We start from the raw sequence: 24,009 nt of genomic DNA, 5'->3' as shown, positions 1-24,009 counted from the left end.
CTGCAAATGCACTTTCTGAATCATACAGATCCAAACAGAGTATCTAGATGCCTGGAACAGACAGTCATCTGATCATACAGTATGGGTCACTCCATTACTTGTCAGGGGCCTCAAAGTATCAGTGCATGGACTGTATAATGTAGAGCCTTTCTTTCAAATAATGTATGTTGTACCTTCTGATTTAATATGACTTATTACAGCGTATGTTATCCCATTGAGCTTTACAAACTATAGACCATCTTCAAGGATCACTTCACCACTGGTATGTAGGCACTTTGGAATGGAATATAACAGCTGTTCAACCACCCCGCAACAGTACACAAGAAATTAGGAAGAGCAAAGGAATACTATATCCATTTGAAACTACATGGAAAATTTAGGGTGGTGGTATGTAATTTATTCAGAATTTGTCTGGGACAACGGTTCTCTTGGGGGAAAAAAAGGAACATGCATCTTTAGTGACCAGAAGTGATCAGGTGCATTTGAAAGATGGCACCTCCAGAAGCACAATACCTGCTGGGGGCAATTGTTTCAGTACATGCTTGGAAGGAAGAGGGTCCTTATTAAATTACTTGCACCACTTCGTGCAGTGTCTTGGGGTTTCCTTCATGGTGTCCCATCAAAGTATTGTCTAGTCTCCCTGCTTAGCTTATGAGACCCATTGAGATCTTAGCTCCAGGTGGGATGGCTGCAGCCCTTCTTGTGTGCTCTATTCCAGCCAGGTCTCTTAGGTCTTCCAACTCTGAGTTGCTTTCTGTTGCTAAGTCCTGCTTTTATTCTGCTAATAACAAGACCAGGGTATGAACAAAAATCCTGGATGCAAACAGTCTCAGACTTTGGAGAAGTTTGGAATTGATCCAAACTTTTCAGCTGGTCCTAAGCTCTATAACGGTCTGAACTGAACCCCAGAATTTGAACAGTCCTGACCTTTTAGAGAAACTCAGTTCTTAATTTGGATCCAACGATTATGGCTTGGGACAATCTTTGCCAGTAAATGATCATTTGCACCCTTAGGCCTTTTCTATTGCAAACTCCCTGTCTAAATGAAGGCAGTTTACTCCCTAAATATTTATCCAAGCCAGATTAATGTTAATTTTCAGTTGTGCTGAAATATAGCAAAAAAATTTTCCTAGTTGCACTGTGCATGGGCTGTCTGTTTGACTGGGTGCTTTGTAAACGAAGATTGTGTATCACATTATATTGTATTTTATTGTCTGAGAAAGCTACTGTCTCGTTATGAAATATACTGCTAGTTTAAGAGAAGAAGAATATAGCTACTGTAACTGTGTTAGTGTAGGAATAATTTTGCTATAGAAATTAAATTTTTATACTATCATTAAGAAAACCAACACTTTGCAAGTCCTTGGAGAATTTGATTTCTGGCTTTTCAGCGGGAGTGGCTCAGATATTTAGAGTTGCAGGCATAGACTTATTGCAGCAGTGTAAGAGCTGGATGCTCCTTTGCCCCAGAATTCAAATAATGGGGGAGACTTTGAGTAAAATACCCTTTCTGAGGTGTTATTTGGGAGAATGTAATTTAATGATGGGTGTAGCTCAGAAATATTCAGAGATCTGGTCCAGATCAACACCTGACGTTTATCCAAACTGTCTGAATCTCCTGAGTTTGTAAAATTGGGCAGAGAATCACCTAATATCAGGCTTTCTTGGTGAGATTAATGGTGTTTATCACTTCTAGACAGGATGGAACCAAAGCAAAAAAGCACCTTTCTGGCAGCAGTTTGGCAGTTATGTTTCTGTGCCTGGCCAGAATAATAAAGATTTGGTTTACATGTTGGGAAAAGTTCATGTCAGTTCTATTTTTTTCAGAATCAATTCACTCTTCCCTGCTTCTAAATCACCAGAAGCATCTAATGATTCATTCTCTGTCAGCAGCATGGACCTGGTAGGGGAGATCACTCACTCTTTGAGACCCAGACATAGGGTCCCTAGAAGCAGTGAAAGGCAAACAGAGAATTAAAAATATATTTACTACCTATAAAGGCCTTAAGCACACGTTTTACTTCAATCATGCAACTAGTCCCATTGAACTCAATGATACCACTCTTGCTTAAAGCTACAGGCATGTTGTATGCGCCCTACTGTCAGAGCTGATATCAACAGTGGTGCGAAAACCACAGTCCTATTGGTATAAATGAGAGGGGGGTCCTGGCAGACTGTTCTCTTTAATGGCCTTATATCTTTGGAAATAACTTTCCTTATAGTCCAAAATAGCCCAAATCTGATGATCTCCAGCACACTTATTCTTTCTTTGTCTTGCAGTAACACCTAGAATTTCCAGTCACAGACAAGGACCCTGTTGTGCTAGGTGCTGTAAAAACACAGAACAAAACGATAGTTCTCGCCCCTAGACAGTTTATAATCTGAGAACAACATGAGAAAAAATAGGTGTGGGTTTGTGTGGTGGGGGGAGCACAAGCAAACAATGAGGCACAACTGGTATGTTGGAATGTTGTGTAAAGACTCCTCTCTTTTCCCAGGCATTTGAAAACGGAGTGGTTGGGAGGAGGAATTACGAGCTTGGTGAATTGTTTGAGGAGGATTTGAGTTTTTAAGTTATTTGGCTTCAGTGGAGTTGTTAGCTGAAATTGTACTGCTGCACTTAAGCTGTATTTTTAAGTTACCCCAAGGGTGCCTAAAGGTCCTTTTTACCTAAATAAAATAAAATGAAAAAAGGCTGAAGTGATTTGCTGGATCAGGGTCTCTATCTGACTATTTCTCTTCAATCTCATCTTTTTGGAGACAGCTTTTCAACCAGCTGGAAACAAATGTTGTCTCTTTCATTTTCCTGTTAGAGCTGGGCTGTTAACATCCTCGCCAAACATTTCTTGATCCTCAGTTCCAAGCACCTTAAAACAAAGTGACACTTTAGCTGCATTGGTGAACCTTTCTGACAACTTAAGCTGGGGGAGGAGGCATGTGACCGACCCTGAGTAAAATGCATAGATCCTAATTGTCACATCGCACCTGGGGATTTTCATTTTTTCTGATGACCCCTTTGGGTGCCTTGATATATCAGATAGGACGGCACTGAAAGAGGATATTTGCTCACTGCAGATCCCTTGCCTAGTGTGTGCAGAATGATTGAATTACATATTTTATTTATTTCACTGATTAAATGGTTTGACATCAGTTTATCAGCTTTTGCTGTAACACCATGAGCCGATGGAGGAGTAGCGTAGAAAGATGTATATCTGGAAATTAGCTTCCGTGGTTAGTTGGTCGATATGAATCAACACTTGTGTGTCTTTCTATCATGACTCATCTCTCAAAATAAAATAGTTAATGACAGGATGAGCTTTTTCATTCAGAGATGATGAGCGGGTGGTCAGTTCTTGCTATTTACTCTGTGGAGCTTCCGCAGTTCCGTGAGGCTTCATGTTCACAAGACACAGAACCTTGACGACACTAGGGTTCTTTAGCAAAGATGTCCCACCGTTGTGAGCACCGATACAGATCCACCACTGTTAGTGATGGTGGACACCTCCTGTGGCTGCCAAGATTTTTAACACCATGTGATTTAGACCTGCTCTGAGTTGGGTGAGACAGGATATTAAAAATTCTGACAACCATTCCATACCAGTGAGTTATGCTGGGGCTAGCAACTCTAGGGAGCTTTTGCTTAAACAAACCCCTAATGTAGATAAAGTTCTAAACCCTGTCAACATGTAGCCTCAGGGTCATCTAAGGGGTCTCCAAAGAGGAAGAAAAAAACTTTAGCTCAGTACTTTTGCATGGAGAGCTCATAATTCTATTAAGTGCTTCTTAAACCTATATTTTTAAAAACAACATTGGTAAATGTTGTAAGGGAAGAGCACAGCTGTAAATTAAGTAAGTAAATAAATAAAACCCAGGCAGGTTAAGGGGTCAGCACTTTAAAAGCTAACTGGCAGGAGCTTAAGGCACCTATAATAAAATGTGACTGCACGCAAGACATCCTGGGAATATTTCATAACTCTGTGCTATATTCTTACCAGCCAGGAAATAGCACTGGTAGAGAGTAGGGTAATTTCACTCATCACAGAGAGTTCTCAGTAGAAATATTTCATGAACAGGGTAAAGAAGAATGAATTAACATTATGGGTCCAAATCTGGAGTATATCTATCCATTGGGGAGTTACTCTGAATTTTCACTGGTGTTAGTGAGATCAGAATATGGCCCAGGCTGTCCTAAAAGCAAAGTGTGAGACCTGGTTCTATAGTATTGCTAACCCCAGGTATTATGAGTCAGCCCCCAAAAATCTCAAGTAGCTTAAAATCATGAGGGTTTTTAAAAAAATAATAAATTATTGGGGGGGAGGGGTTCAATTTGCTTTCTGGTTTTTTGAGATTTTTCGTGTACTTGCATGACTCCAGCCCTTAAATATCATGAGATTCATGATAAAATCTGGAGAGTTGGCAAGATAGAGATCCCTTCTCAGAAGCTGTGATAATAATAACACCTCCTGTCAGAGGATTTCATGGTGATTTATGCTCACAAATGATTTTCATTAAGCCTGGCAACAACCCTTTAAGGTAGAGAAGTATTTAAAATCCCTGTCTTGAAAATGGGGAACCTAAGGCATAAAGAGGCTAAGTCATCTGCCCAAGGTTACACATGATGTCCATGGCAAATTTGGGAGCAGAACTCTGATCTGTGAATTCCAACTACTGTGCTTTAGCTACAAGACCATCCTCTCTTGTCTTAAGCATTAGCAGGGTGATGGAGAGCCCTGCTTTGCGAATCAGGGCTCTCGGAAATAAAAATGAAGAAGGAAATATCAAGGTTTTAAAAAAAAATTATCCATCAAACTTCTTAATATCTGCCAAAGAGAAAGGTCTGAATCTCCACTAGTGAAAAATGTTAAAATGTCAGGTGCTCTATATCACGAGTGAAGCAAGTCTTAACTTGGCTTCCCACAACCTCCCCAATCATTATTATTCTTATTTTCCTTGATTCATTCTTGAACCTTGTTTAATTCCTACAGCTACACATATATGAATGAATAAATCCTTTTGATAAAGGTCTAAGAATGTGGTTACACTTTAAGAAAGCTAGGAGGGAAAATTGTTTTTAAATCAACAACATTTGTATGCTATTCACTGTTCATACTAAGTAAAAAAATTATTCACTTGGCAGTTACCCAACTTGTTTCTGTTCTTATTCTGTGTTCAGCCCATTCTCCTCCTAGGGACATCTAACCTTATATATAATTACCCCACTGAGAAAGAGAAGTAGGTATAAATAACCATAACTTCCCTAACAACTAAATAGAGTTTGCAGTATGTACAGTTCTCCAGGCGGGATCATCATGTTGGTTACTGATGGGAAACTTTTTTCCAGGACTGCATTTTAGTTAACTGTTGGGGTATATCCCTGCAGATAATGAATTTCTCAACTCCCTTGCTTGCATGACTGGGAAGCACATACTTGCAATAGTGATGGACACTAAAATCTATTTCCCTAAGTTAAGTATCCTCACACCTTCTGGTCAACTGTCTAAATGGGCCATCTTGATTATCACTACAAAAGTTTTTTTCTCCTGCTGATAATAGCTCATCTTAACTAATTAGCCTCTCACAGTTTGTATGGCAACTTCCAACTTATCTGTATGTGTGTGTGTGTATAATATATATATATATATATATATATATAGTGACAGGGTCAGGCCAGATGGCTGTAGGAGAGTAATAGAAGGCAGATATATTAGCCCCAGGCTAAGTAGGTCCCTTTTCCCTGGGTAAGGTAACAGGGAGGGTTCCAGAACTATCAGGAACCTTCTGGAGACAATTAAGACAGACTGATTAGAATACATGCACCCAATCAAGAAGCTACTAGACTCAATCAGGCGAATCAGGGCACCTGGGTTTTAAAAAGGATTTCACTTCAGTTTGTGGTGTGTGTGTGAGGAGCTGGGAGCAAGAGGCACTGGGAGCTGAGAGTGAGAACGCATACTGTTGGAGGACTGAGGAGTACAAGCATTATCAGAGACCAGGAGGAAGGTCCTATGGTGAGGATAAAGAAGGCGTTGGGAGGAGGCCATGGGGAAGTAGCCCAGGGAGTTGTAGCTGTCGCACAGCTGTTCCAGGAGGCACTCTGGACAGCTGCATTCCAAAGAGCCCTGCGCTGGAACCCGGAGTAGAGGGTTCCCCCCAAACCTCCCAACTCCTGGTCAGACACAGGAGGAGTCAACCTGGACTGTGGGTTCAGAAAAACGGCCCAGCTGAGGGCTGCCATGAAGCTCCATGGCAAGCAAATCTGCCAATAAGCACAAGACCCACCAAGGTAGAGGAGGAACTTTGTCACTATATATATATATCTTCTTACTATATGTTCCATTCTATGCGTCCGATGAAGTGGGCTGTAGCCCACAAAAGCTTATGCTCTAATAAATTTGTTAGTCTCTAAGGTGCCACAAATACGCCTGTTCTTTTTGCGGATACCGACTAACACGGCTGCTACTCTGAAAACTAAAATAGTAGATATATGAACAAACAGACACGTAACAGTATATCCTTTGTGAAAATGTACAATCCCTCCAAACAAATGGGATTGTGAAAATGAGTATGACAGACTCTGAATATCTAACTTTAGTCCTTAATTAAAGTACCTTCATCTGATTTGCTGGTCTGTACAGACATTCACTTATTGCCGGGAGAAATGTGTAACTATTTGGCTGCAGCTACTAGGAAGAGCATCTACCTACCGCCCCAGAGAAGGGTGGTGGTGGTGATTTGATATATAAGCACTCTACAACAATTATCTTTCTTTTCTTTCCCAAGGTTTGTCTAAGTCGCTTGGTCTCATTGAAGGCTACGGTGGGCGTGGTAAAGGTGGGCTTCCTGCCACCCTTTCCCCGGCAGAGGAAGAGAAAGCTAAGGGGCCACATGAGAAATATGGCTATAATTCCTACCTCAGTGAGAAAATTTCACTGGATCGTTCCATACCGGATTATCGTCCAACCAAGTAAGTATCCTTTATTATCGACATCTCAAAACCATTGGTGTGAGTGATAAGCCAGCAGTGTTGATTTCCTCCATAGAATCACAGAACTGGAAGGGACCTTGAGAGGTCATCTAGTCCAGTCCCCTGCACTTGTGGCAGGACTAAGTATTATCTAGCCCATCCCTGACAGGTGTTGTGTCTAACCTCCTCTTAAAACTCTCCAATGGCAGAGATTCCACAATCTCCCTAGGCAATTTATTCCAGTGCTTAACCACCCTGACAGTTAGGAAGTTTTTCCTAATGTCCAACCTAGACCTCCCTTGCTGCAGTTTAAGCCCATTGCTTCTTCTCCTATCCTCAGAGGTTAAGAAAAACATTTTTCCCCTCCTCCTTGTAACAACCTTTTACATACTTGAAAACTTATCATGTTCCCTCTCAGTCTTGTCTTTTCCAGACTAAACAAACCCAATTTTTTCAATCTTCCCTCATAGGTCATGTTTTCTAGACCTTTAATCATTTTTGTTGCTCTTCTCTGGACTTTCTCCAGTTTGTCCACATCCTTCCTGAAATGTGGAGCACAGAACTGGACACAATACTCCAGTTGAGGCCTAATCAACATGATATAGAGTGGAAGAATTACTTCTTGTGTCTTGCTTACAACGCTCCTGCTAATACATCCCAGAAGGATCTTTGCTTTTTTTGCAACAGTGTTACACTGTTGACTCATATTTAGCTTGTGGTCCACTATGATCCCCAGGTCCCTTTTCACAGTACTCCTTTGTAGACAGTCATTTCTCATTTTGCATGTGTGCAACAGATTGTTCCTTCCTAAATGGAGTTCTTTGCATTTGTCCTTATTGAATTTCATCCTGTTTACTTTAGACCATTTCTCCAGTTTGTCCAGATCATTTTGAATTTTAATCCTGTCCTCCAAAGCACTTGCAACCCCTCTCAGCTTGGCATCATCTGCACACTTTATAAGTCTACTCTGTATGCCATTATCTAAATCATTGATGAAGATATTGAACAGAACCAGACCCAGAACTGATCCCTGTGGGATCCCACTCGTTATCCCTTCCAGCATGACTGTGAGCCACTGATAACTACTCTCTGGGAATGGTTTTCCAACCAGTTTTGCACCCACCTTATAGTAGCTCCATCTAGGTTGCATTCCCTAGTTTGCTTATGAGAAGTCCATGCGAGACAGTATCAAAAGCTTTACTAAAGTCAAGATATACCATGTCTACCACTTCCCCCCATCCACAAGGTTTGTTACCCTGTCAAAGAAAGCTATCAGGTTGGTTTGACATGATTTGTTTTTGACAAATCCATGCTGACTGTTACTTGTCACCTAATTATCTTCTAGCTGTTTGCGAATTGATTGCTTAATTATTTGCTCCATTATCTTTCCGGGTTCAGAAGTTAAGCTGACTGGTCTGTAGTTCCCTGGGTTGTCCTTATTTCCCTTTTTCGAGATGAGCAGTATATTTGCTTTTTCCCTGTCTTCTGGAATCTCTCCGGTCTTCCATGACTTTTCAAAGATAATTACTAATGGCTCAGATAGCTCCTCAGTCAGCTCCTTGAGTATTCTAGGATGTATTTCATCAGGCCCTGGTGACTTGAAGACATCTCATTTGTCCACCTAATTTTTAACTTGCTCTTTTCGTGTTTTAGCCTCTTCTGAACCTACTTCATTTTCACTGGCATTCACTATGTTAGACGTCCAATCGCCTTCTTGGTGAAAACCGAAACAAAGATGTCATTAAGCATCTCTGCCATTTCCATTTCTGCTTTTCTGTTGTTATTTCCCCCCCCCCAATTTAGTAATGGGCCTACCCTGTCCTTGGTCTTCCTCTTGCTTCTAGTGTATTTGTAGAATGATCCATGATCTCAGTTGATGCTTTCTCCCTTCCCACTTAACTCAGTCACTAGACAATCTCGTTCAGTAGTGAACAATTTAATTGGTTGGGATTAAACTCAAGAGACAGTTTACCAGGACAAAACTTAATATGTTACTTTTGTAAAATTGTGGGTGGTAATGATAGGAGAGGCCAAGATCCACTCCAGGCAGCAGAGCATCGCCCACTGTGGTATCAGACACAGTTTTTCACAGATGTCTGTTGCTCTTTAGAATTGGGCAAAGAGCCTCTACTTTCTTTTTCTGCCAGCTCCTTAGTCCTGCTAGAGTTCCCAGAATAAACTATTTGCCCCCTGCACTATGCCTCACTAGTCTTCTAGCTGAGTCAGTCTGATGGGCATCCCTTCAGTGCCAGCCTGCACTGTGCTTTAATCCACCCAGAGGCCCTTCTCTCCCATCACCAAATGGATAGATGAGTATTCTGCCTTTGCTGCACTCCCCAAGCATGCTAGCCCAAGGAATGAGAATTTAGTCCCAAGAATTGAACCCGAGGTACCCCACATTAAGTTTATGAATGGGATTACTGTCTCTTTGTTCTGTATTTGCACAGAGTCTAGTAAAATGGTGTCCTGGTCCATGATAGGGACTCCTTGCTAGGTGCTACAATAATACAAATAAATAATCTGATGGGGTTGCCTGTGACAGCAGGGGATTGGACTTGATGACCCAGAAGGTCCCTTCCAGTCCTATGTCCTTATGTTCCTATTAAGACAGTCACCAGACACTTAACTTGTAATACTGCCATTTGGCTTGGCATCTCGGATTCTCATGCAGCTGTCAATTGCCTTCCTCACCAACTCCAGGCTAGTTGTTCAACCACACAGTTGTAGCAGAAGGGAGATATGAGGAAATGCCTAACATATGGGTCAAAAGAGTGATCTTTGCAGGTTAGGTTGATCCAAATATTATTTATTTTCTTTTCAGGTTTAGGCTCTGTAGTCAGGATGGGATGTATTAGCAGGAGTGTTGTAAGCAAGGCACGAGAAGTAATTCTTCCACTCTACTCAGGACTGATAAGGCCTCAACTGGAGTACTGTGTGCAGTTCTGGGCACCACACTTTGAGCAAGGTGTGGACAAGTTGGAGAAAATCCAGAGGAGAGCAATAAAAATGATTAAAGATCTAGAAAACATGACATATGAGGAAAGACTGAGAAAAAAATGGGTTTGTTTAGTCTGGAGAAGAGAGTACTGAGGGGGGACATAAGTCTTCAAATATGTAAAAGGTTGTTATAAAGAAGAGGGTGCTATATTGTTCTACTTAACCACTGAGGACAGGACAAGAAGTAATGGGCTTAAATTGCAGAAAAATAGATTTAGGTTAGACACTAAGAAAAACTTCCTAATTGTCAGGATAGTTGAGCACTGGAACAAATTGCCTTGGGAGGTTGTGGAATCTCCATCACTGGAGGTTTTTAAGAACAGGGCAGACAAACACCTGTCAGGGATGGTCGAGATAATACTTAGTTCTGCCTCAGTGCAGGGAACTGGACTAGATGACCTATTGAGGTCCCTTCCAGTCCTACATTTCTATGATTCTATATTAGAGCACAGTTAGCTCATGGGGGAATGCTACTTCAGCACAGATGCTTTTAAATGGAGGCTCCAAATGTCTCTGAATGGTGATGTACTCTTTTTTCCAGATAAATTTTAAGATTATAATGATGAGATATTACATTTACCTGCTAAGCACATAGAGAAGGGTAGACAAATGAAATGCCAAATCATTTTGTTAAGAGTCTGGGCACAGACATTACTGGAGCTTATTTTTATTAAACTTAATTTTAGATATGTCTTACAGAATGTTCTCTGAAATGGGAAAGCATCAGTTTGTCTGTGATGTTAGTGAAGGCTCCTATCAAATGTGTCTAGAAAGATTAAGACACAAAAGATATATATCCACATTCCATGTCATTAGGTTAGTGACAGAGATATTACGTGGAATCTGCAGACCACTGATAATCATGCGAAAAGGAGATATGGTTAAATACATACAGCATGCTGGGAAAGGGTTAAGGACTTAATGTCATGACAAGCTGAAGTCCTTTACTTATCTGCATGCTGGATAAGTTTCAGGCAGCCACCAATGGTTTCCAAGTCCCCCTGAACAATGAAAACAGAAATATTTAGATGATTTTTTCAAAGGGATTGAAGCCGAAATCTCCTTTGTGCAGGCACAATTTACACGTGCATCAGCAAAATGAACTGGAGATACACATCAAAGGGTTTGCACCTCTAGCTACCTGATTTACAAATCCTACTACACTGAAAAACCTTGGTGAGGAGCCTTCTCTAACACCTGAATATGAGCTCCTTACACAAACTTCCCCATCCAGAATTCTTACCTCTAGCACAGTTAATTTGTGAGTTGAGTTTGGGAATTAATATTCTTTGAGATGTTGGGCAGGAGAGGTTGAATTCATTAACATTTTTAGCTTATCACAACCCCAGTTGATTCTTCTGCAGAAACAACAGTCACATCTGGCGTGTGTTATTTTGTATTTCCCTCCCATTGAGTTTTTGGGTTTGTTACAAAAATGATTGTGCGACTTGGCTAATATTTTGGGAGAGGGTTGACCTGGGGCATTTTTGGGTACAGTAATTTTGTGTTTGTCTCTGTGAAGCATTCCATAGTATATTTTTGCACTTGCTTCTTCAGGGATTGAGTATCCTGGCATTTTAGGTGGGTGTTTTGTCTGATTGGGGAGTGGTTATGACTTTGCTAGAGGATTTGGAAATTTTCATTTCCCCCCTCCCATCTTGTTCCAAGATTTGTTCTCTATTTTCCTAATGCTCTTTTATTGCTGATTTTTATGAAGAGTTTTATAAAACCAATTCAGTCAAGTATCCTGATCTCTGATTAAAATAGATTCAAGTCGAAGGAAATCAGCCTAAATGGATTTAAAATTGCGACATTAGTAAGGAAAACTGTTTAAAAAAGCCCTGGCTGATAAGCATTATAAAGCATGTATTAATTTTAAATATCACTGTAAAAACATACTCGTCTCTACTGGAGACTACTTGGCAATTATAATGCCCACAGACTCAAACTATTCATAGGTAGCAATTTGTGCTACTCAGTGGCACTTGTTCTTTCTTTTGTTATTTTAAGAAAAAGATAAAGAAGGAGTGCATGGCTTTCTCCTGAATAAAAGTAGCTCAGCTCCAGAGCTGAACTGTCCTCGGTTTTAAGAGTTTGGATTCAGGGTTTCAGTCTCGAACCCTTTCTGAAAGGAGGGTGATAATAATATTGGATCACGTCAGGTATAAAACTGGCTTTGATGCCATGCAAACATCCTCAAGATAGATCTGGTTGTGAAACTTCAATCCTGATCTTTTGCGACACTGATTCTTCTGACCCCAGTCACCTACTGAGCAAAAGCTGCTGGTCATGTCAATAAAGCATGCTATTATGAAGTGTAAATTACATCTACATGGAGGATAAGAGCCTACTACTTCTGTCAGCTAATGGAGCCTTAGGCTTGACTTCCATTAGACCAGAAGTGCTCAAAGTGCTACCCAGAGTCTCTACGTGACCCACAATGCCCTGAAATGCAGGCCAGTGTTACTCTCTCGTTGTATGTTCTAGCATGTAGTTGGTGCTGAAGGAAAAAGCTAATTGTTTGCAGGGTTGATTGCTGATGAACTCAAGCAGCAATATCTATTCGTCTGTGAAGGAAGATAAGAGTACATGAAAACAGGATGATGAGAGTTTTATTTTATATTAAACGTAAGGCACATTTAAATGCAAATAAGATGTAATTTTTGGGCTCCTGGTGGATGGCCACTGTAGCGCATTGTGGTGCCAGATTTGTGCACCTCTGCTTTATACAGTGGTGCTGTGATACATGAACACTCTGATTTAATAGAACATAACACCCTCCTAAATTTACTGGAAAAGTAGGAATTGACAGACTGGATCAGACCAGTGAACCATGTAGACCAGTATCCTGTCTCTGAAAGTGGCCAGCAGCAGATGCTTCAGAGAAAGGTTCAAGAAACCATACAATGGACAAAAAGAAAAGGAGTACTTGTGGCACCTTAGAGACTAACCAATTTATTTGAGCATAAGCTTTCGTGAGCTACAGCTCACTTATGAAACCATCTGCCCTTCGGTTATATTTCTTTCTCACCCCTGTTAGTGAGTGCCCTTAACCAATGGGTTTATATCCCTAATTTATATTGTTTTTTTTTATCCTGTCTAATATAACTATGTGGAGTTCTAATTATCTAGATAAATGTCTAATACCTTTTTGAATCCTAATAAATTCTGGTCCAATGGTATTTTGACATGGGAATGAAGACTAGATTTAAGAAAAACAATGCCCACAAGTGTTGTGTCTGCCCAGAACTGTGACAAGTTGTGGGAAGGTGAAGTACTCCTGCTGTACTTTGAACATCTGTTGTTAGCATAACGACACTGTTAAAGCCAACAGAATAGGTTAAAGTGAAGGGAAAAAATCCAAAGGTAAGGAAGGAGAAAAAAAGCACATAACTTGTTTTTTAATTATTCTGAGTATTTCCTCTTTAATGGAACACTCTGCTCCACTCACCAGCTGCCATGTGGTCCTTGCAGGACATGGGTAAGGCATGGCACAGATAGACTTGTGTCTTTTCCAGTATGCAGCTGTTCGAGCTTGTATTTGCTAGCTAGCCCACATGGCTTTTGGGGACTGGAATGAGCAGGAGAAGTGGATCATCATCCACAGTCATTTTCTAAGAAATATCCAATGACATATCAGGGGCACTAATTATTGTAATCATTCCAAGTAACGGGTTCAGGGTTTGAGTCACAGCCATTAGCCTCAGTTCTCCCCCGATTCTGAGTCACCAACACAGTTCATTTCTGTAGCTGCCTTTACTGATAGTCTCTGAATAATGGGCTCTTTGCCACCATTTGGCCTCATATGCTTTTATTCCTGTGGACTTTGCTGTAGCTCTTGGGCTCCAGGGATTTTCTCTGAGTGGAAGATGGAAGAAAGCACCGAGAGTTTAAGAGGTTCAGGGAAGCTTTTTTCTTCAAACTGGCATCCTGGTGAAGGTGAAGCATGTTGCAGAAGATGTTTTTGCTGTAGCTGCAACGTGAATGCAGATGTCCCAAGATAGATACACCAGTGAGTGAATGCGTTGCTGCTCTCAATCACCCCCTCGCCTCCATTTTCCCCTTCAAGGGGCTCCTTAAATAAACACCACAAGGGTTTTGTTCCAATAACGCTCCTTCTCCCAGGGTCTAATTTAGTGACACAAAACTCTTCTCTCCCAGTTGTACTCTCTGAAATTCTTCCCTGCCTTGACAGGCTGCTCTCAGCTCTACCCGACTAAAATCTTGTCTTATTCCTGTGGTGTTTTGCTCTCTTTTTTTCTTACAAAAGAAAGTCTCCTCAAGTCTGTGTACTTACCCTCTGATCAGGGCTCCTCCCAAGTCTTTCCCATCTGTAGTCTCAGTCCCAACTCCCAGGCTGCTGGAACCTACTCGCTTCTAAAGCAGCCTCTGATCTCTGTTGAGCTGTGCCTCGTTAGTAATAAGGATTTGCTGGACCCAGGATTCTATTCCTGAAGGGGCAGGCCCCCCTGTTACAAGGTATTCATTGTCTGATTGAGAGTCAAAAAATAAAATCAGGGTTGGATCTGTCAGAGATAGATAGAATTGGAAGCCAGATTCCTTGGCAGTTGATTTCAAAACATTATGATGAGCTGGTTTAAAAAAAATTAAATATAAATTTTCCTGGGCATTTAAAAAACAATGTTTAATTTTTGGTTTTTGTTTCTTCAGAATTCCATCAGCAATTTTTGATTGTTGAAAAATTTCAACTGGCCCTGTAGTTGGTTGAAACCCCGCAATGTTTTCAACAAAGTTTTGCTTAAAAATTAAAAATATCTGTTACTAACCTAATGACATGGAATGTGGAATATATAACTTTTGTGTCCTAATCTTTCTAGACACATTTGATCGGAGCCTTCACTAACATCACAGACAAACTGATGCTTTCCCATTTCAGAGAACATTCTGTAAGACATATCTAAAATTAAGTTTAATAAAAATAAGCTCCAGTAATGTCTGTGCCCAGACTCTTAACAAAATGATTTGGCATTTCATTTGTCTACCCTTCTCTATGTGCTTAGCAGGTAAATGTAATATCTCATCATTATAATCTTAAAATTTATCTGGAAAAAAGAGTACATCACCATTCAGAGACATTTGGAGCCTCCATTTAAAAGCATCTGTGCTGAAGTAGCATTCCCCCATGAGCTAACTATGCTCTAACATAGAATCATAGAAATGTAGGACTGGAAGGGACCTCAATAGGTCATCTAGTCCAGTTCCCTGCACTGAGGCAGAACTAAGTATTATCTCGACCATCCCTGACAGGTGTTTGTCTGCCCTGTTCTTAAAAACCTCCAGTGATGGAGATTCCACAACCTCCCAAGGCAATTTGTTCCAGTGCTCAACTACCCTGACAATTAGGAAGTTTTTCTTAGTGTCTAACCTAAATCTATTTTTCTGCAATTTAAGCCCATTACTTCTTGTCCTGTCCTCAGTGGTTAAGTAGAACAATATAGCACCCTCTTCTTTATAACAACCTTTTACATATTTGAAGACTTATGTCCCTCCTCAGTATTCTCTTCTCCAGACTAAACAAACCCATTTTTTCTCAATCTTTCCTCATATGTCATGTTTTCTAGACCTTTAATCATTTTTATTGCTTTCCTCTGGATTTTCTCCAATGAAAAATATTGTAGGAAATAGGAAACTACTGAAATTTCAACTGGTTTAATTATCATGCAATTGTTAATGCAATCTGTTGATAGGCATTCATTTAACTAAGCGTAAGCTATATCTTGACAGGTTCAAGCCCTTAGTAGGATGGCTCTGGAATACCTCTGACATTCACAACTATGGGACCTCAATGTGCCTTGACATCTGCACTCCTTAGGAACCCAGAACCTGTGACCCCTGTCGTGTGTGCTGGAGTCAGGGCCTTTTAAATCTCTGGAACTTGCTCCCACAGAATCTAAGACATACAATGGGATGGCACTTAAACAGTCCCACCATAGAACGCTAGTATTCCTAAGAGCTGGTTGAGATGTTTAAGTTCAGTTAAGGAGAGAAAGGCACTTCTGTTTCCTTGCTGTGGGGTTTTAGGCAGACGTAAGCATGAGTCTTAGTAAAGAAAACACACTTTGAGTATTGTGACAAAGTTCCTCCTCTGCTTTGGTGGGTCCTGCGCTTATTGGCAGTTTTTCTTGCCTCAGAGGTTCACGGCAGCCCTCAGTTTGGCCACTTTCGTGGCTCAAATCTGCCATTCACTCAGTTAGCCTCATCACTGGCCAGCATGGGGAAAGGAAGAAGAACGATCCCCGCAGTGTCCGCTGATCCACCTAGTGGATCAGGGAAAAGGCCAGAGACCTTCCCCTCTGGTGGAACCCACAGTCCAGTTCAACTCCTCCGGTATCAAGTAGGGAATTGGAGGGATGGGGGGCCCTGTGGATTGCAGCTGTCTACAGTGGCTCCTGTGACAGCTGCGTGACAGCTACAACTCCCTGGGCTACTTCCCCTTGGCCCCCTCCCAACACTTTTTTTATTCTCACCACAGGACCTTCCTCCTGATGTCTAATAATATTTATACTTCTCAGTCTTCCAGTAGTACGCCTTCTCACTCTCAGCTTCTTGTACCTCTTGCTCCCAGCTCCTCGCATGCGCACCACAAACTGAAGTGAGCTCCTTTTTAAACCCAGGTGCCCTGGTTAGCCTGCCTTAATTGATTCTAGCAGCTTCTTGATTGGCTGCAGGTGTTGTAATCAGCCTGTCTGCTTTAATTGTTTCCAGAAAGTCCCTGATTGTTCTGGAACCTTCCCTGTTGCCTTACCCAGGGAAAAGGGACCCACTTAGCCTGGGGCTAATATATCTGCCTTCTATCATTCTCCTATAGCCATCTGGCCCAACCCTGTCATAGTATCCTGAGGAATATATTCCTCGAGATGTGTTTTGGCTTGGGGTGGGAGCATCAGGCCAACATAGTTCTGTACTGATGACTAAAATGAATGAATCTGAAGACCCCCATAGGATTTGTAAGTGCTTCAGTGCAGGAACACCCTCCAGCATTTTGGTGCTGTTTCTGGCTCAGACCAGGAAGTAACTGTGTTGGGAATTAGGTATGTTTGACTCTGGTAGATGGAACTTGAGACTGACCTATTGGGCTACTATATATAACCTTTTTTTCCCTCTCCCTGTCAAAATCCTTCTGTGTCCAGGTATCTTATTTCTCTTTAAAGTAAGAGGTATACAGGCCCCAGTAGATTGTTGACAAAGTACTTTTGTCTGTTACATCTGCAAGGACACAGGTTCCTGTGGGCGATTTAGTTCTGGTGAATTTGGGTTCAGACCTGCAATAGATATAGATCTGGTGTAGCAGGCAGGAGCATTATTCTCTTAGCAATTTCCTTAATTTGTTTAATGGATGGAATGCTTCCTCACTTGAAAACAGTAACTCCTCATTTAACGTTGTAGTTATGTTCCTGAAAAATGCAACTTTAAGTGAAACGATGTTAAACAAATCGAGTTTTCCCATAAGATTTAATGTAAATGCTGGGGGTTAAGTTCCAAGAAAATTTTTGGGGGGGCAGACAAAAGGCATTATATACTGTACAGTACTGTACTGTGGTTGGGGAAGTGCCCCGGCTTACCCCAACAGGCACAGCCCGCTGCAGGCAAGGACGCTAGGAAGCACCTTTGCAGCAGCAGTGGCAGCTTACTCGGAGAAGAACAGGCGCCGACTTTGCTGGGGGATGCTCCAGGCCCACCTCTTCCCGTCCCCGCTCCACCTCGTCTCTGGAGCATGCCGCATCCCCGCTCCTTCCCCACCCCCAGAAAGTCCTAAGCGCTGCCAAACAGCTGTTTGGTGGTGCTAAGGGCTTTCTGGGGGGGGGGAGGGGGAAGAGTGGAGATGTGGCGCTTCCCCGCTGCTCCCCCTCCCTCCCAGTGCTTCGCACTTAGGACTTTCTGGGAGGGAGGGGGAAGAGTGGAGATGCAGCGCTTCCCCGCTCCTCCCTCTCCCTCCCAGAAAGTTCTAAGGGGGAAGTGTGGGGAGGAGGCAGAAAAGAGGAACTTGTGCAATGCTCCCTTGTAAAGTTGCTGCTCTTCCACAAAATCTTACATGCAGTGTACAGAGCAGGCAGCCAAACAACATTATAAGGGAGCATTGCACAACTTTAAATGAACACGTTCCCTAATTGAGCAGCGATGTAACTGTGAAACTACATTAAGTGAGGAGTTACTGTATATGTGGTATTGTGTCAAGTATGTAATACCAACTGACCCCAGGCGGGATCGAACCTGGGACTTCTGGAGCTGAATGCATGAGCTTCTACTATGGCCCTTCACTAAGACTGTAGCAGACTCATTAATTGGTCTCAGTATCACTAGATGGGATGGAGCACCATGCCCACGAGGTGTGCAGGTTACAGTAAATCAAGTCCTGCCCATGTGTCACAGCTCCTTGTGTTTAAAGCTAGCATTCATGAGATGAGGCTGAGGGGAAAGAGAGCACATTTTTTACCTTTACTTCAATTCAAAATTGCAAGAATGACATTTGCCAGGGAATGGAGCTTCAAGGCCGTTTCATCACAATCTTTGTTGTTCGTTCATTGCAAACAGTAGAAAGAACTCTCCTGATCTCTGTCTCGTTCTCACGTTGCATTCTGATGACTCTTATGAAGGTTTTGTGCTACTCTACATGCATAAAGCAGCAAGCGAAAGCATTCTAAGGCACAGTGATTTCTCTCCTGCAGTCAAATGCAATAAAATTTTTTTTTGCAAGGAGTGCAGGAAAGCCTAATCAGGGAGAAGCCACCACAGCATTTACAGGATGTAAAAGCCCATTTAATTTTCATCTGGAGCTGTGGAAAACTGGACCTCTGCATTTTCAAGCATCATACACTCTATCAGAGCAAAGTAAATAGAAGAACCAAGTTTATAGCTCCCCTCACCCCCTCCGACAGCACTCAGGTAGCCTGTGATTTATTGAAAACTGTGTTAAAATTACAAACTATTATATTATGTGTAATGGCTTTTTTGGTCCTGATTGCAGGCTAGGGGGGTTCTGTAGGGAAGTGTGTGATCTGGGTTTTCAGCAGCCAGTCTGCAAAGAGCCAGCCAAGAGCAAGTTGTGGTGAGTTGTGCATCACTTTGTTACAGAGCAGACTTGTTTTTTCTCTCGGTTTTTGTTTGTGCATGTTAGGGTTATGGGTTCTAAGAAATAAAGTAGTGTCACATTGTAACCTTCCAGAAAGAGTATTTTATGTTCTAATGTAACATTCCTGTGGCTATGCTGTGAATTTAACATAGACAAGGTAGGGAACCTTGGAAAGGTCACCCTAAAATCAAACAGTTTCAGCTTTTTCAAGGCATTTCTTGGGGACAAACGGTGGAATCAAATACAAAGGTTTGGCAGAAAAGGAGCAGGTTGGGCATTAGCAGCTATACATTAATGTTATCCAAATGCAGATTGCTTCTGGAAATATCAGAGTAGTGTGAGTGGAGGGATATTTGCTGCTCCCCATTGTATTCTTTTAGACCTTTGGTGATGCGTACAAGGAAGGCCACACATTACAGACTTTGGTCCAAATCCTTTGCTGGTGTAAATCGGGGTGGGTCTATTGATTTCAATGGTGCCATATGCCTATTTACACCAGCTGAGGTGTGGCCCTTACTTAGACTCTGAATGCTGACTTGAACATTGGAGGTTTTCCATATTTATCCCTTCTCTGTGATTGCCAGAGCAGATTTGCTCCTTACCAACTGCTAGCCTCACAAACGCAACTTGAGATCTGAAAATCAGTATGAGTTCTTTCCTTTTCATGCATCATCACCAGCAAATTGTGCCCTCTTTTTCACATGCAAATGCAATCTGAAATCTGAAAATCAAAATGTGCTCTATCTGCCTCTTAAATAAAAATTTAGCAGCTTCTTTTGTTGATTATGCATAGGGCACAGAAGACTGCAGCTTTCTCATAGGTTACCATGTTGGCTCTGCAGCTCTGATACTAATAAAATCTTTATATTAAATAAGTAGCAGTATTTTATCTTTGTTCTTAAATGTATCCAAATTTGTGTGCATGTAGAGAAAGTTATTAGATTTTCAATAATTCCCCTGTTTGAACAATATGTGCACACAAACTTTTAAAGAATTGGACACTTGTAATTGGTGTTGGTACCACCTGTTTTTCATTTGTAACTTCGGGCTATATCCATTAATGTTCAGAGTTAGCTACATGGTCTATACGAGCACAGAGTTCTGAGACCTGATTACTTGAACTTGTATATAACCCCATTTAAAATGAATAAAATTTAAAGATCATCACATAACTAGAGGTTTTTATTTTGTGCTTTATAACACCTGTAGATAAAAACAAATCCTTAGTTTTAAAATCTGAATATAGCAGTGGATAGAGAACAGGTAAACATAAAATGAGCCTTTTTATTTGAAGTTGGGAGTTCATTGTCTGGCTTTCACCATTATTTTTCAACCAGAAGTTTATATACGTGTGTCCAAAGATACTGTATTTGGCAAATATGTATGTGCATTGCTGCCAGCTACAGGATGGAATCAGAATTGCTTTAACTATGGGTCTTAAGCCCTCCACTGCTAACAAGTGCTGGAGGGTCTCCTTTAGCTTAGTTGGTAGAGGACTGCTTTCGGAATAAGAATCTCTGGGTTCTATTTACGTGGCTGTGATGAAATTATCTGTGGTCATGTTGTGCAGCATAAGTAATAACTTTTGAAGTTTTGGGAAGACATGAATTTTCATTTACTTAAAATAAATATATATATATACACACATACACACAGCTATACAGATATCTTACGCACAATAGATATCACTAATGGTCAATTTTCTGATCAGTACTACTTATTGACAGCAACAACCAATGTTTCCTACTTCTTAAACATTTCATAGCAGAATGGTGCCATGAAGTCTCATATTACCAAAACAAATGTTATTTTTACAAAACATACTATAGGACATTTGCTAGCAGAGGGCCTGATTCAGTTAAATTAAGTGCTTCAGTGCAGTGCTGAATAGGGATAGGATTAGTCATGTGCTTGAAGTTAATCACATGTTGATAGTTTTGCTGAATCAGGGCCATGAATGGAAGTTACTATATTATCATAAATAATTACAACGAAACTATAATTGTGAAAATAAATGAACAACGCATACTTTGTGATATTTAGTTTTGATTTTCTTAAAATTTTGCTTGTTCATTTACTTTCAATTGATAAAATTCAGTGACTCTCTATTTTTTCCAGTCCTTAATACATTTTAGCAAAGTGTGTGGGAGGGGGAGGGAGTGGGGGCGGGCGGGAGACGTAATTGTTGTTGGTAACTCCATAACGACGGTGGTGCCTTCATTACGGTTTTCTACTTGCTTTGTAGCAACTTTGTTTCTGTAAAATGTTTCCGTAATTATCTTATTTTTTATGTTTTTACATATTGCTCAGGATACCATTTCTCAATGGAACATAACTGCTCCTATTTAGTAAACGTACATTTTAAAATGTCCCTATATACCTGTATAGTTAAATTATAATGCATATTTCAGTACTTCCTTATTTTATAATTTGTCACATAACTTAAAAAATATTACTGTGTGCTGGAAATAAAATAGGTCCATTAAAATGCAAATTTCATGGGGAAATCTTTCAAACATTTCTTGCTTAAATTTCTAATCTATTTACCTAATTTTTAAAAATTTTCCTTATAACATTTGCTAAAGATCGGAGATACAATATTTGCTGGAATACATGTGTTCTGAATTCTTTAAGTATTAAGCTATCAGTATACCATCCTATTAAGCCATTTAAAAATATGTTTATGTGGAGAAAGAGGTTCTACTTTTCCCTCTACTTCATAAATTATGTCATTGATTTTCTATTGATAACTCCTTTTACAAGAAGACATGTGCAACTGAATCAGCGAAATACAAACTAAAATAAGCCTCCACATCAGAGAATGCAGCATGATTAGGAAAGTACATCATGAATAGCAGTCTGAAGGTTTTCTTTCTTTTATGCCCGTTCATAATCTTTACAGATGAAAATGAGGATCAATTAATATCCTGAGTAAACTTGATATTTGTGTGGAGCAAGTGAATTGAACATTCTTCAGATCAATAGGTTTAATTTATGGAATTACATATGTACCTATAGTTTAGGGAGAATTGTAAGGATTTTGCTTTTCTGCTGAGATTTGAAGACAGCTCACAATAAAGATGCCCTAGTTCATACATGTGCAACAATGTATTACAAGGGTGGGGTAGTGGGAACTGGATTAGAGAACATAAAACAAACATACCTTTTTCCTGGTGGGGGAAAAATAACCAGCCAAATTCAACCCCTGAGTAACTTCATTAGGGTAGGGAAGATATTCTGGATTTAAACCTGTGTCACTGAGAGCAGACTCTGTCCCAATGGAGTTTTTGCGGGGTTGATTTTGCCTGTTATTTTTAGAACAGGAACCTCAGAGGAAGCATGTTGTCTGAGAATTTACAGCAAGGGGATCAGAAGTCAGAACTCTTGAGATCTTGTTCTGACTCTGCCATTAATTAATGGTATGATCTTAGGGAAGTCACTTGACTGCTCCATGCCTCATTTTCCCCAAATGTAAAAGGGGGCGAGGGAATACCTTTTACTAGTCAATTGATTAGTTAACTAATAATTTACCTTAACTAATGTTTGGAGATCCTTGGAAGGTCAGTTGAAGAACAAGTATTATTATCACCAATCACAGCATTTCTATTTGCCAGCTTTCATTCCAAAGCAAGCTTACGCAGGTAGTGTCTCATTAAACTATGTGCTTTTGTGATGCAATATGGCAATTAGTTATGATGAGCTGATAGTGATGTATGAGGTGAGGTGTGAGAAATGGAAATATTTGTGTAGATCATGTCAAGACTGGCTTCCGTTGGTTGACTCTGTTTTTTAAAGACCTTTTCGATTTCAGATTCCACCAGGGGGCAAATTGAAAGCTTGCCAAGTATCACTCAGCAACACCACAATGGTACAGACTTACCTGTTCGATGATCAGGCTTAAGTGAATTTATATGAAAACTTTTACAGACACCAGTAGAAGGCAAAAATTAATCCTGCCAGTCCTTAAACCATCCTCTAGGCACTCAGTAATGTGGATCCATTATTAGAGAAAATAATTTTCTATGAACTCAGTTATTTCTTTTAAATTTATCATCAATACTTATTACAGCAATGGCATCATTCCTCACACTATTCCAGTCTATGCAAACTTTATAGTCTCCTACTTTATACATTTGTCCTTACCGCATATGGGATATGTTCCAAAATTACATGCCCACTAGGATAAGAAGTTCTTATATAATGGTATATACAAATAATTGCACTTTAAATTTGGCAGGCAAATATTTCAGTAGTTGTATATTGATCTGCAAAGCAAAGAGGCAATGAGCTGCTTTTCACTAAACTCCCACCAATATCACTGCTAACCTAGAGTAAATGAACTGGGTTTCTCAGGCACCATATTACGTTTAAATTACATGATGAACATCTGATGTGCCCCACAGAGAATGTCAAAGCTTAGATTTGTTCAATTTACACCTCCATAGATCTCAAAGCACTTTAATGTAAGTCTCAGAAAACCCCTCTGTGGTACAGTCAATATTCTTCCCACCTTAATACTGAGTACGCTGATGGGATGCAAGTCTTCCAATAAACTGAGCCAGGGAGCGTGTTCAGCAGTTCAGTAGCAAAGCCAGGAACAGAATTTGGAAGTACTGGCTCCAAGATTTCAGTGTTGCAGCCCAGTCCTTCAAGGTGCTGAGCGCTCTCATCTCCCAATTAAATCAAATGGGAGCTGAGGGTGCTTCGCTCTCTAGAGCATCAAGCCATGTTTTTGTAAAGTACTGCACGCAGACCTTCATCAAGACCACCGGCTATATTAAGTGCTTATTTTCAAAATAGCAGGTCTGTGTTCAGCTATTTCCTGATAGAGCATTTTTCATACTTTAAAAAAAATTTCTCATCTGTAACCCCAGTCTGAGAATTAAAAGTTCTCTAGTGATTATAGCAGGTAATCTGGACTCCTGGGTTCTATTCCTCCGCAACAGTGACCTTGGGG

At 40.6% G+C, this 24,009-nt stretch overlaps 1 protein-coding gene across 2 annotated transcripts in view; it reads left to right on the top strand.

The window, feature by feature from the left end:
- GALNT17 (polypeptide N-acetylgalactosaminyltransferase 17) overlaps positions 1-24,009 on the top strand; it is a 283,130-nt gene that overhangs the window by 63,166 nt on the left and 195,955 nt on the right. For both annotated transcript variants that reach the window (XR_014714398.1, XM_084651006.1), the window contains exon 2: positions 6,781-6,964. Coding sequence is in view for 1 of the 2 variants with exons in the window: in XM_084651006.1 (XP_084507132.1) it covers positions 6,781-6,964 (184 nt within the window). In the remaining variant the exon portion in view is untranslated. The remainder of the gene's footprint in view (positions 1-6,780; positions 6,965-24,009) is intronic.

Source organism: Lepidochelys olivacea, assembly GCF_965140295.1.
Source record: "Lepidochelys olivacea isolate rLepOli2 genome assembly, chromosome: 17".
NCBI lineage: Eukaryota > Metazoa > Chordata > Testudines > Cheloniidae > Lepidochelys > Lepidochelys olivacea.
Note: the sequence above shows the minus strand (reverse complement) of the source record. Positions and strands in the feature narration are given on the sequence as shown.